The sequence below is a fragment of the Pelophylax lessonae genome (assembly GCF_965119305.1).
Source record: "Pelophylax lessonae genome assembly, chromosome: 7".
Taxonomy (NCBI): domain Eukaryota; kingdom Metazoa; phylum Chordata; class Amphibia; order Anura; family Ranidae; genus Pelophylax; species Pelophylax lessonae.
The window spans coordinates 54,905,507-54,920,367 of NC_138774.1; the positions used below are offsets into that span (position 1 = coordinate 54,905,507).

Sequence of the window (14,861 nt, forward strand, 5' to 3'; positions counted from 1 at the left end):
GATCAAATACCACCAAAAGAAAGCTCTGTTTGTGGGGAAAAAAGAACGTAAATTGTGTTTGGGTACAGCGTTGCACGACCGCGCAATTGTCAGTTAAAGTCGCACAGTGCCGAATCGCAAAAAGTGGCCCAGACGTAAGACAGCAAAATCCTCCGGTGGTAAAGTGGTTAAAGTAACGGAGTGCCGTATCGCAAAAAATGGCCTGGTCATGAAAGGGGGTAAATTTTCCGGAGGTCACGTGGTTAAACTGCCGCGTATGATAAATTTAGAGTTTGTTACGGTTTCATGGGTGCAAGTGATTTTAAGGCCTGACATATTGGGTATCTTTTTACTCAGCACGCCCTCATCTTTTATATTTTACTGAAATAATTTATTCAGCATTTTTTTCTGATATTTTGCGCTTGATAAACCATTGTCCTAATCCAGAAAATGTTGGAAATGCCACCATTTTATTCTCCAGGGTCTCTTCTTTCAGAAAGAAATGTTTTGGGGGATTTAAAGGGCCATTCCATGAGGTAATACAAAGCTTACACGTTGTGTATATCAATGAGAGGGAGAGAAGAGTATGGTGATAAGACATGACAGACACAATATACAGCTCAGCTACCTGAACTAACAAGTCCCTCACTGTACAATACATGTCACCGTCACCTCAGGGCGTAGCAGCATCCCTAGGCCTGGCTACACCACGTGACTCCTGACTAGCTCAACCAGGTCTCCGCTGAATTAGATGGGTGGGGTGATAAAGCCTTGCGATTGGTGGGGTGATAAAGCCATAGTAATATAAAAGCGGAAGCTGGGGGGGGGGGTGGGCGGGATAAAGCTTTGGGGAAAAACCATTCCAACCAATAAGAGAGGCAAAAACAGGCAAGGGCAGGGTTAAGTCCTGCATGACAGCCTTTATAGCCAATTAGAGATGAGGAAGCAGGGATGAGGCGGAGTTACAATTTGAGTGACCGTAATCGTAGCCAATGAGGGAATTGGGAGTGCCAGTTCTTGCAGCAAGCGAGAAAAGCAGGAGAAAGTGTAGGCGGGGTAACTTTTTAAGTAAGGGAAACTGGAGCAAACGTGGGAAAACCCTGCGTGATCCAGTGAAGGGGCGGGATCAAGGAATGGGTAAATCTTGACTGATAGCCAGCGCAACAAATGAGGCAAGCGAGAAAAGAGTGGGCGGGGTAAAAGTCCTGAGTGACAGCTGTCTTAATCAATGAGAGGATGGAGAATAATGGGCGGGGTAAATCCTTGAGTGACAGCCACCACAGCCAGTGAGAGGCACGGATGTCGGGTGTGTGGTAGTACGGTGTTGCCGGAAGTATGGTGGCTGTGTGAAGTGAGGGGCAGCGGCATGGCGGGGTCTGCAGGCCGGACCGGGGATGTGATCCATCTCAATGTTGGGGGGAAGAGGTTCGTATAAGAGATACATGAGAGGAAGGGTTGTCTGTGTAATGAGGGTCATTATGGGTCTGCTGGAGGTGTTATGAGGGAGAGGGGGATGGGTGGTGTTGTGTGTCTGGGAGGTGAAAGTGTCTGAAACATAAACTGTCTGTGTTGCCCATAGGAACCAGTTATCCTCTTTGTTTTTGTGTTGCAGTACTTCTGTCATTCTCACCTGGGTGACGTTTGCGCCCTCTTCTGTATTTGCAGAATCCTTCAGCGCCTGCGAATGCGCCAGTATAATAAAGATGGGGGGATAAATGGCCGTCACCAAAAGTAATGATTATACCTTTATAAAAAGAAAAATCCAAACATTGAGGTGTCACCAGAACAGAAATAGAAAGGAAATCTTCCAATGGGGACACTAGTTCTGGTGACAACCAGGCATTCTCTCACTTAGGAGGGACTTCCTGTCTTGGCTTTGGGACAGGAAGTGAAGGGAAATCACCCCCCCCCCCTCAGTTGGTGGACATGGTAGGTGTATGGTGTTATATCCACTTGCCTACTGGGCACTTTTACCCCTTCCTGCCCAGGCCAATTTTCATCTTTCAGTGCTGTCACTCTTTGAATTACCATTTCACATACAACACTGTACCCATATACATGGCGGCACTGAAAGGCAGCACAGAGTGGCATCACTGATGGGCACTGTTGGTGCCGCATTGTAATCAGTGCACTGATGAGGCAGCACTGATGAGGAGGTACTGATGGGCAGCACAGAGTGGCATCACTGATGGGCACTGTTGGTGTTGCATTGTAATCAGTGCACTGATGGGCGCTGATGAGGAGGCGCTGATGGGCAGCACAGAGTGGCATAACTGATGGGGACTGTTGGTGCTGCATTGTAATCAGTGTGCTGATGAGGCGGCACTGATGGGCACACACTGAAAGGCAGCACAGAGTGGCATCACTGATGGGCACTGTTGGTGCCGCATTGTAATCAGTGCACTGATGAGGCAGCACTGATGAGGAGGTACTGATGGGCAGCACAGAGTGGCATCACTGATGGGCACTGTTGTTGTTGCATTGTAATCAGTGCACTGATGGGCGCTGATGTGGAGGCACTGATGGGCAGCACAGAGTGGCATCACTGATGGGCACTGTTGGTGCTGCATTGTAATCAGTGTGCTGATGAGGTGGTGCTAATGAGGAGGCACTGATGGGCAGCACAGAGTGGCATCACTGATGGGCACTGTTGGTGCTGCATTGTAATCAGTGCGCTGATGAGGTGGTGCTAATGAGGAGGCACTGAAAGGCAGCACAGAGTGGCATCACTGATGGGCACTGTTGATGCTGCATTGTAATCAGTAATCAACTGATTACATTTACAAGTCTTCCCAGCGTGAGAGAGGAAAAGCCCATAAACGGCACTTCCTTGTTTACATGTGATCGGCTGTGATTGGACACGCCGATCACATGGATAAAGAGCCACTGCCGTGGCTCTTTGCTGAGATCAGGGTCTTGCTATTTCGCAAAGGAACACGACATGCCCGCGATTGCAGCTAAACTGGGCGCCGTCATATGACGTTGTCCCAGAACGAGAGCCGCACCGCTCTGCCGTCATTTGTCGGCGGGCGTGAAGTGGTTAACTGCTTGCTGACTGTATAACATGGATATAAGGCGGCTCTGCCGGATCGCATACTTACTACGTGATCTGGAACTTTTGGGTAGGGTCAGGTGCCCTGGCGACCCGGCCGTGCTGTGATTAAACACAACAAATGTTGATCAGTGGGTGCCAGCCAACGGATTAACACCGGCACTCGCTGATTGCCTGGAATTTACACCCTGTCCTGTCAGCGGGTCAGGGAAAAAAATCCATGACTTCCCTTAGTAAAAGCCCCTTACATAGTACACCAAAACACAGGCTAGGCACACATTTAACCCTTTGATCACCCCTGATGTTAACGCCTTCCCAGCCACTGTCATTAGTACAGTGACAGTGCATATTTGTAGCACTGATCACTGTATTAGTGTCACTTGTCACCAAAAAGTGTCAGTATGTCTGTCGCAATATCTGTCCCACTATAAGTTGTGGATCTCCGCCATTACTAGTAAAAAATAAATAAACATTCCAGTATATATCCCATAGTTTGTAGACACTATAACTTATATCTTTTGCACAAACCAATCAATATACGCTTATTGTTTTTTTTTTTTTTTTTTTATACCAAAATTATGTAGCAGAATACATATTGACTTAAATTGATGATTTTTTTTATTGGATATGTTTTATAGCAGAAAGTAAAAAATATTGTTTTTTTTTTTTTTTTAAATTGTCGCTCTCTTTTTGTTTATAGCGCAAAAAATAAAAAACGCAGAGGCGATCAAATACCACCAAAAGAAAGCTCTATTTGTGAGAAAAATATGATATAAATTTTGTTTGGGTACAGCGTCGCACAACCGCGCAATTGTCAGTTAAATAATGCAGTGCTGTATTGCAAAAAATGGCCTGGTCATGAAGGGGGGGGGGTAAATCTTACGGAGGTCTAGTGGTTAAAGGAGAGGTGCAATTGGAGACCATATCCATGCCCGTTTCCAAATTCAATTAAAGGTGTAATGGGTGGCAGGGAGTTTAAAGGGCACAAAACTCCAAATGTATATAAAAACATTTGACAAAACTTGATTTAATAGAGATTAAAAACGCAGGCCTGAAACATTCCATTGCAAATGATTGGTGGTAATCGCTTAACAGCGCCCGGATTCTCAGAATGTACATCCACATTACACAAACCCCCCTATTGTAAACCAACGAGGACTATACACAGTGTCGATTATATAACGAGTGAAGTCCAACTAGTTTTGAGACTCAAGTTCTTCCTTGGGGACACAGAGAGAATCTTCATGTCAAAAATCAAAGCAAATAAACACAAACCCATGTTCTGTATTTTAGCATGAACCCGAGAAACATAAAGTTGGTTATTTACAACACCCAAAGGTGTGATTACAAGTACCATGTATAAACTTGGGACTTGGTGTCACACCTTTTGGGAGTTGTAAGTAACCAAATTTATGTTTCTCGGTTAATGCTAATCTACAGATATAAAAACGTTGTAAATACCTTTTTTTTTTTTTTTTTTTTTTTCTTTCTTTTTTTCTTATTTTTAATTTATTTTTTTTTTTATTTTTTGTAAGTAGTCACATAATCTCTGTTCTCAGCTCCATGAGATGCTCAGAGAGCTGGGGGAGGAGGAACAGCAGCATACTGATCTTCCCAGTAAATGGGTGGGGGTCGGAACAAATCTGATCATTGGAGGAGAGCAGGCTGAGTTCCCAGCATAGCTAGAAAGCTGACCACAGTGTGCTCTCATGCCTAGTGTGGTCAGTTCTTAATAGGAAAGCAGAGGGACTGGCAGCACCAGGGATTTCACACAAAGGAGGCAATACAAAGAGAACAGGATACCTTTTTGTACAAGTACAGCAGGCACATAACAGGAGTATGAACTGTTGGGGTAACATATTCTTTAACCACTTGCCGACCGCCGCACGACTATTTACTGCGGCGGTCAGCCCCTCACAGGCAGAGCGACGTAGGTCTACGTCGCTACCATGTGAGGCTTCTAGGGAGCGCGCGCTCCCGCGCGGTCACGGACTACCCCCCCGCGCGTGTGCCCGGCGGACCCGATGTCCGCCGGGCACTCGTGATCGTCTGTGACACCGGAAGAAAGGCAGGCGGCTGATGTAAACAAAGCCGCCTGTCATTCTCCCCTGTGTAAGAATGGAGATCAGACGGTTCTACTATGTAGGACCGTTGATCTCTGTTCTTACACTAGTAGCCATGCCCAATCACAGTTAGCAGCACGCCCCCTAGGACACACTTAACCCCTCCCTCTCCAATACAGTTAACCCCTTCCCTGCCAGTGTCATTTTTACAGTAACAGTGCATATTTATAGCACTGATTACTGCAGTAATGTCACTGGTAACCCCAAAAGTGTCAAAAATGTCAGTCAAGGGTCCGATCTGTCCGCCGCAATGTCGCAGTACCGCAAAAAAAATCGCAGATCGCCGCCATTACTCGTTAAAAAAAAAAAAAAAAATGACAAAAATCTTTCCCTTTTGTTAGTAAACGCGATAACTTTTGCGCAAACCAATCAAAATACGCTTTTTGCGTTTTTTTTTTTTTTTTTACCAAACATATGTAGCATAAAACAAATTGGCCGAAAATGTTAAAAAATTTAGATTTTTACATTTTTTTTTTTTTTTTTTTGCGCCGGAGGATTTTACCCCCTTCCTGACCAGGCCCTATTTTGCGATTCGGCACGGTGACTTTAACGGACAATTGCACGGTCTTGCGAAGATGTACCTAAACTAATTTGATGTCCTTTTTTCCCACAAACAGAGCTTTCTTTTGGTGGTATTTGATCATCTGTGCGATTTTTTTTTTTTTTTTTTTTTTTTTTTTTTTTTTTTTTTTTTTTTTATCAAGCCCTATAAACAAAAAAAGTGCGAAAATTTTGCAGAAATAACAATATTTTTCCCATTTTTTTTAATATGAAATTCCTCAAAAAAATGTAAAAATCAAAATTTTTTTAACATTTTTGGCCAATTTGTTTTCTGCTACCTATGTTTGGTAAAAAAAATCGCAATAAGCGTATTTTGATTGGTTTGCGCAAAAGTTATTGCGTTTACTAACTAAGGAAAAGATTTTTGTCATTTTTGTTGTTTTTTTTTTTTTAACGAGTAATGGTGGCAATCTGCAATTTTTTTTTTTTTTTGCGGGACTGCGACATTGCGGCGGACAGATCGGACCCCTGACTGACATTTTTGACACTTTTGGGGGTACCAGGGACATTACTACAGTAATCAGTGCTATACATATGCACTGTTACTGTAAAAATGACACTGGCATGGAAGGGGTTAACTTTATTAGAGATGCAGTGGGTAAGTGTGTCTCTAGGGGTGTGCTTCTTACTGTGCAGGGATGTGGCTTTTCATGTAACAGCAGAGATCTACGATCGTACATAGCAGGACTGTATGATCTCTGCTGTTACACAGGGGAGAATGACAGGCGGCTTGGTTTACATTAGCCGGCTGCCTTTCTCCCTTTGTAACTGACGATTGCGAGTGACCGGCGGACATCGGGTCCGCCCCTTAACTCGCGCGGAGGTGTCTGTGAACGAGCGGGGGCAGAAGCAGGCCTCCGGCGGCGCACGCTTGCCCCTATTGGCTCACAGGCGAGTGACGTACCCATATGTCACTTTGCCTGCACGGGGCTGACCGCCGCAGTATATGTGCTTGCGGCGGTCGGCAAGCGATTAAAGTGATTCTAAAGGCTGAAGGTTTTGTTTTTTTTTTTTTTTTTACCTTCATGCATTTTATGCATGAAGATGAAAAACCTTCTGTGTGCTCCAGCCCCCCATAATACTTACCTGAGCCCCCTCTCTATCCGATTCTCCCTCATTGGCTGAGACAGCAGCGGGAGCCATTGGCTGTCAGTCACCTTTATTGAGCCAATGAGGAGAGAGAGGGGGTGGGGCCAAGCCAGGGGTCTGTGTCTGAATGAACACAGCGGCTTTGGAGTGCGCCTGCTTGGGTGCCCCTTATTGCAAGCTGCTTGCTCTGGGGGCACTTGAGAAGAGGGAGAGGCCAGGAGTGCCAGTGGGGGACCTGAGAGGAGGAGGATCTGGGCTGCTGCACAGAGCAGGTAAGTATAACATGTTTGTTAATTAAAAACAAAGCAAAAAAAAATGCCTTTTAATATGACTTTAATGTAGCCCTAGACTGTGGCAGCTTCGGTTTGGGATTGTGAATTCTGAGGTGGTCATGGAGGATCACTGAAATGCTGCTGCCTTTCACAGTTTGCAAGGCCTGTTCTGAACTGGGGTGCAGCATCAGGGAGTTCAGAATCTTTGGCTGTGACAACTGGTTTAAATGTTTTTCAAAACCCGGTCAGGATGAAGTGACAGAGCAAAACACATGTGAATGGAAGGTGCTATTCCTGCAGTCCCTGTCTATTTCTGGTGCATTGAGGGTCAGTGGTGACCAGCCACTGTCATTCCATTCCAGGGATAGGAGGAAGAAAAGACTCGGCTACAAGCTTTGCTGTGGGTCTATTTACCGGAAGCCAGGGGGGATTTCCTGCTCCTCACTCGGGATTCAGTACCATGTTGGTGGGGTGGCTTGGGAATCGCAGACACTTTCCTATATCCTGTATTAGCCTACTATTGCACAGCTGGCAGGCAGGTACTAGAGGGGAATGGCTGTAGTGACAGACCTGGCTGGAATAGGAAGTAGTAGTAAGCATGGTTTTATTTTCCAATTTATAACCAGCTAGACCAGATACCATCAGAAAATATATTGATCCGTGGCATGCTGCTAATGTCTGTCTTGAACAAGATAAAAGCTTTTCTTTGTTTTGTTCACAGGTTTAGCACTTCAAGACAGACCCTTACCTGGGCTTCTGACACATTCTTTTCCAGGTGAGTATTCTATTCTATATGTAGGAGTCATTTAGGGTGGCCATTCACTTTTAGATTTTTCTGAATAAAAAAAAAAAAAAATTAGTTGATTCCCCCATCCACACTAAGCCGCATGCATGGCAGAATCTCTACTGCTGCACTGTAGCTGCAAAACGTGGCAGTCTGAATATTGTACAGTGACTAAATCCCGGTTCACATTGGTGCGATGCGGGAACTCTGCGAATATGCACCGTGATCCCGCATCGCATCCGCACCCCTAGCAGTTCACACTGTCATATGCTATACGCAGGGGGAGCGTTGTTGAGCGCATTATTCACACATTTTGTTCACATATATCATGTTTTTTATTGCTGCTCGCAGTGAGGAAGAAATTCCCACAATCACATATTCATCAGTTGTTTATTTATTTAAGAGATTTTGCACTTTTTAGTGCTATATTGTCAAATATCACCCACTTTGCGCAGTTCTTTTTGGTTTGCACACCATTTTTTTCCATATATGCAGGGGGTGTCAATTAAAAGTTAACGACACCCCCAGTTGCAATCGCATCTTCAAGTTCGCACAGAATCAGGTCGCACTAGTGTGAACCACTATGTGATCCGATTCTGCTGCGGATAAAAAAAAGGGTCATGTGCAAGTTTAGTGTGAATGCGGTCCGAATTCAGCCATACAAAGTGTATGGGAGAAATTTGCACCGCACAGAGATCGCATGTAATTTAGCAGCAGTGCGCTCCGAATTTCATGCAAACTCCGCGATCGCACTAATGCGAACCGGGGCTAAATCTGATTCGTCAAATAATTTTCCACTTAACTCTGTTGATTTTTTATTTGACGTTTTTCAAGCAGAGTTGTGCTGACAGGGCCACCCATGGCTTGAATATTGGCTGATTTAACAGGAATCTGCCTAAATTCAAGCCATGTATGGCTATTTTAAAGGCTGTATTAGATATTTTTTTATAGAACAAAAAGTATGTCTGGACAGCCACTCTCCAATGCAAATATTTATTGAAAAGAGGATGAAAAAGCACAGCATACGGAGGTACAAAACAGCTGACGCGTTTCACACTACTAACAGTGCTTAATCATAGCTGAATATTTGCTTTGGAGTGCGGCTGTCTAGACGTACTTTTTGTTCTATATGGCTTGCACATTGAGCCTGCACCTAAGCTGTTACTGTGAGGATTTTTTATTTTTTTTAATAATCTTTATTTTTCAAAGATAAAGTACAGAGAAATATAACCAATAACAAGGAATAACATGTAAATCAGTACATTGCATTGGCAGATCATAAAACAGTCAGTGACCACAGAGATAGAGGGCAGTGTAGCTTGAGATGTAGAGTGTGCTCATTGGCCAAACGGAGGAAAAACCTCATAAAACTCCTGCCCAACTGTCCGGGTCTTTCCCACAGGGAAGAACCCCCACGGTGGCCCGGTAACTTCGTGACAGCTGACGTGGTGAAGTATAGAAAAAAAGCTGCCATGTTAGTAGTATACATATAGGGTGAGTAACAAAGGGATAGTCAAGAGATCAAGAAAGGGGGGGGGGACAACCGCTCCCTAAGAAGCAGGTAGACAGGGAGAAAGAAAGAGGGGAGTAGGGGGTCTGTGAGAGACACAGCCAAAAGGGAGGCAGCTAGCTGGGGGGAGGATGGGATGGGAGAATGGGATGAGAAGAGGTATCGACCTCGTCCGCTAAATCTAGCACGCTGTCCATGCACAACCATTTCAGTTGTCCAGAAGCTCATCAGAGTGGAACATCCAGCCTGTCCATATGTCCATGAACGGGTGATTGCTGACCCCTGAGAGTCATCACCCTCCGTTCCGCACCTATGACTCCATTCACCTCTTGTTTCCACTCTGCCAAAGTGGGGCAAGTGGCCTGTGTTTCGGTGTCTTCCAGTGTCTCGGAATCAAACATTTGGCAGCATTCAATAAAAACGGGGTGACACTGCGTTTGTATCTTTTGATAGAGGATTGCACATCATGAAAAAGGTATTGAAAGGATAAAAAATTCCTGCGAGCTACCTTCTAATCACAGATTTTTAAAATGCAGCAAACACTTCACTCCTCATAAAAAGTGTAAATATCCAAAATATATAAAACAGTGCTGCGCAAATTAAAAATCCTCCCAAATACAGATAAGTATCTAATTTAAATGAATGGTGTAAGGGTTAATAGTATCCTTCATAGATTGACTAAATATAATAATGTATTCAAAAAGATGTACCCCTAGTTTACCTCACCAAAAATAAATTATAATGCATATAAGTACTATCCCAAAATAAAGTAACTGGTGAATGATTGAAAGAATGCACTATTTTATCAATAGAGCTACGTTAGTCCTCATATAAGTGCATAGTGCAAAGAATTGTGCAAAATAAAGTCCTTTAATAAAAATATGTAGATCATATAATCCTTATAAAAGTGTGTGGTGCAACTAAAATGAAATAAATACTTATCACTAGTATGCAGATCACATAAAATTGCACTGTTTTCTCAATAAAATCACATAAACCCTCATAAAAGTGCGTAATTCACATGAATGTGCAGTGAAAAAATATTTCCATTATTCAAATCACAGTGATAAAAATAATCCACAAATAGTCCAACGTATATTAATTCAAAAATAGAAAAGGTTGTGTCAATAGTAGAAACATCCAAGTCTTTGTGACTGAGTGAACATACAAATTAAGATCAAAGTCTTCTATGATGTGCTCAAAACCACCAGAGGGTGGTAAGTGCTCCCCAAAAAAGTGAGTGACCAGGGTGTCACAGATCCTAGAACCACTGTGCACCCCCTCGTGTTTGTTTGTCTGTGCTAAGTGAATCTGTATGGGAGTGGATTTATAATTATCAATCCGCTGCTGCACCTGCAGGGCTCTAATGAGGAAAGTTGCAGGGTCTGCAACCCTTTAGACGTGATTTCCCTTTGAGAGTATCATGCCAAAAATGACATTTATGTTGCAAGGAATGCAAAACATCTGACTTGTATCCTAGTGCAGACTTCTGGGAAAATAAGTAGGCCAAACACAGAAGCAGGAAATTGCATATCTGTGTACGGAACACCCCCAGGTTGCCAGATTGCATTGCTTTTTACAGAAAATTACAGAGCTGCAGATTGAAAAGGAAAGGTAATTTTTTTTATATATATAAAATGTAATTACTTTTTTTTTCTATTTTTTTAAATTAATAATTTTTTCCCCACAAGAGTGGAGTCACACTCTACATTTTTGAACTTTAGGATGTCAGGTGGGTGGGGGCTGAGAGCTACCCAGGTAGCAAATTTCAGCCAATCCAAATGTGCTTCATTTAAAAAAAAAAAAAATATATATATTCTTGCCACACTTCTGCTGTGGTTTTCCAACAAAGCATATTTTTCATATGAAAGAGTGGAAGCACGTCTTAAATTCACCTTCTGGAAAAACATGGAGATGTTAATGTAATCCTAAGGTTAAAACTGCTGCTTAAAGTCGTTCTAAAATATATATATATTTTAACCTTAAATCGGTAGTAAGCAGACACAAATGTAAAAACATTGCCCCCCCTACTAATAAAAAGGTCATATAAATTTAGCCAACCCACAAGTCATATTGCCGGGGGTTTAACGTGCTCTGAATGCCTTTAACGAGACTCCTTATGCTATTTTCAGAGACTCCAAAGGTAAGATATCTACATCATGGTCTCCCAAGATAGGTAAATTTTAAAAGTAATAACCGAGCTAAGCCTAAAACAAAAAGCTGCAGCTGTAGTGGGAGTCACTAAAGTGGATATAAATAAAGAAGAGCTGTGCTAATTGATACTGCTTGATATGAGATCAAATAGATGTAAATAAACCAAAGATATAACATTCAATGAATAGCATTCAATAGGAGTCCATCAGACGATGATGATGTCCCAAAAAAGTAATAGTAAGCAAGCAGAAAGTGTCCGGTGTAGAAGGGAAGAAATCCTCCACCAATTCGATGTGTCTAAAACCACATATCGTGCTGCATGCAAAGGGATCACACCAGGCTTACCAGAACTCAATAAAGTGTAGGCATATAACATAGATATTCAGCAATGGATCCACTCAAGAGACTGGCACCTCTTCTCAGTCGATCACGTAACCACTCCTAGCGCAGCAGGAAGCTACACTATGCACCAACACCACTGGAGATCGTATGCAGCACCATACAAATCCTAGCTCGACCTCTCACTGATCCTCGCAGCAGATGTAAAAGAAAGGGGAGCAACAATGGTGTAGTACGTATGGACAGTTTATTAATAATACCAGTAAATCATTCACATGTTAGGAGATTCAAAAGCGCTTTCAGTAAAACGTTGTGTACACGCTGCCGCCCGACTTCCGGGTTCCTCGTGGTGACGTCGGCACGCCTTCCCTACGCGTTTCGTCACAATTGACGTCTTCCTGGGAGTGCGGGCGGCATTATTTATTCCCAAGATAGGTGTTGTTTTTTTTTTTTTTTCTTCTTGAATTTCCTGCTGAATTATTTGCAATGCAAAAAAAAAAAATAAAACATCCAACAAGAGCGATTCTTTTTTTTGTATTGGCTGCAGCGTTTGTATAAAGCTTGGATCTTAAGTGCAGAGACCTCCCAAAAATTTCAAATCCTGGTTGCTTCAGGTTGCTGCAAATTTCCTTTTTAGATAGAAGTAACTGAACTGATTGTCATTGAAAGCTTATAAATGATAGCCAGAAACTGTTTTGTTCGATCAACTTTTTTTTTTCTTTTACCAGCTTGCTTAGTGGCCGAATATCCTCCTTAAAGGATGAAACCGGAGCGGTGAGTTTCTGGCTAAATCTGCTACAAATGTTTTTTTTAAGCACAAATAATAAATAAGAGATTACAATCCTAAAATGATGAATGTGCTGAAAAATACCTCCATGTGTAACTAATCAATGTGTTAATCTGCAATATGCCGCAGAGTTTTAAAATATCACTATATCCATTACAAGTAAGAATGTATTTTAATATTTACCCTTAACCACTTGACCTCCAGAAGATTTACACCCCCCCCCCCCCTCCTGACCAGGCCACTTTCTGCAATAAAGCATTGCGTTATTTTAACTGACAATCGCACGGCCGTACGCCACTGTACCCAAATTAAAATTGTAATTTTTCCCCCCACAAATAAAGCTTTATTTTGGTGCTTTTTGATCACCACTGTGTTTTTTATTTATTGTGCTATAAACTAAAAAAGATCGACAATTAAAAAAAAAGAAAAAAACCCTTTCTGCTATAAGGCACATCCAAAAAAAATGTTTATATTAATTTTGATTTATGTGAACATTATAGCATCTGCAAACTATAGGATATATTTATGGAATTTTTTTATACTAGTAATAGTGGTGATCAGCGACTTGTAGCGGGACTGCGATATTACGGCAGGCAATTGAAAACTGACATTTTATGGGAGCCAGTGACACTGATACAGTGATCAGTGCTAAAAATCTGAACTATCACTGTACTAATTACACTGGCTGGGAAGGGTTTAAACGGGCGATCAAAGGGGTTAACTGTGTGCCAAGCCAGTGTTTGTGTGTACACAGTGTGCTGCTTTTACTAGGGGAAGAGATCACCTCTGGTCCCTGCTTTGCAGAGACACAATACGTTCCTTCCCCGCTGTCAGAACTGATTATATAGACAGATATCAGTTCCCTGTGTATTACTGACGATTGCTGGGTGCCGGAGGACATAGATTGCCCCACACCCGCAGATCAGCTTCTGCTGTGATTTTTATCACAGCAGAAGCGGTCCGCCGGTGGCCCATGCAGGCGAAAATACAAAATTGCGTATAAATACATAATGCTGCGCACAGCTGCCGCCCTGTAGCAGTAAATGTGCTATACGGCGGTCAGCAAGTGGTTAAAGATGAATTCCATTTATGGATATCTTATACATAGTTACATTGGTGCAGCTTGGACCAATGTAACTATGTATATATCGTCCCTGGCCGATGCCCCTGGAAGCTAGAAAACTCTGGGGTAGACATTGCTACTCCAATGATCTCCACTTCCAGGTCTTATGCCGAGTGGCCGCCCTGCTGCATTCTGAACACAGGAGGTTACCGATCAAAGAATGCTTTACCTTTTCTGACTGGACAAAGTGGAAAGGAGGTGATGTCACATTTACATGTCTGCCGTGCCATATTTCCTTTATTTCCAATCCGTTTGGCATTCTGCATTTCACTGCAGCCTTGCCGTCTCGCAGCTGAAATAAAACCTGGGTCACAGAACTTATTTTTAATCTGTTGGAAAGCAGGGACTGCATATGTAATTGGCAAATATGATTGATCACATATATAATTACAAAACTGTACGTGGAAATTATATTCCTAAAGTAACGCCTCTTGGTATCTCAAAAGATCACCCTTAAAAAGCTTGTCATTTCCTGTCGGGAAAAAAAAAATGTGAACAATATTCTACTTTTTTTTTTTTTTTCCAGATTTTTATTGATAGAGACCCTACAGTGTTTGCTCCTATACTGAATTTTCTACGCACCAAAGAGCTTGATACCAGGTTAGTGGTGGTGAATAAAAATGTGTCATCGATGTACTACTACTAATATGTTTCTTAAAGGTGTCACTAAAGCCAAAACCTTTTTTTTTTATTTCTATTTGGATGGACAGTGTAAGGTTCCATTCACACTTGTAGGACTCCAAAGTCTGCGTGACTTTGGAGTGCAAATTTGACCCAACTTTTGATGGGTGCAAATTGGATGTGACTTCTTGCCAAGTCGGACCCACTGTTGCATGTAAAACATTCAGTTACAACTTTCATGCAGCTTTTGAGGGTTAACATTGAAGTCTATGGCCCTCAAGTTGCATGGAAGTCAGACCATAAGTAGTGCATAAACTATTTTGAAGCCGTTGTGACTTTTAAGTTCCTCATATGTGAGTGGGTATTGAAAAACGTAGGGTACGACTTGTCATGCGACTTTGATGTCCAATGTTGCATGACAAGTTGCACAAGTGTGGATGGAGTATAAAGTTAAAACTCCCTTTTTT

At 42.5% G+C, this 14,861-nt stretch overlaps 1 protein-coding gene across 1 annotated transcript in view; it reads left to right on the forward strand.

Annotated features, from left to right (window-relative positions):
• The first annotated feature begins 1,283 nt into the window (after positions 1-1,283).
• Positions 1,284-14,861, forward strand: part of SHKBP1 (SH3KBP1 binding protein 1) — a 41,036-nt gene continuing 27,458 nt past the window's right edge. Inside the window, exons 1-4 of the mRNA XM_082262866.1 lie at positions 1,284-1,404; positions 7,798-7,851; positions 12,592-12,637; positions 14,300-14,373. Coding sequence (XP_082118992.1) covers positions 1,346-1,404; positions 7,798-7,851; positions 12,592-12,637; positions 14,300-14,373 — 233 coding nt within the window. The 5' untranslated portion in view covers positions 1,284-1,345. The remainder of the gene's footprint in view (positions 1,405-7,797; positions 7,852-12,591; positions 12,638-14,299; positions 14,374-14,861) is intronic.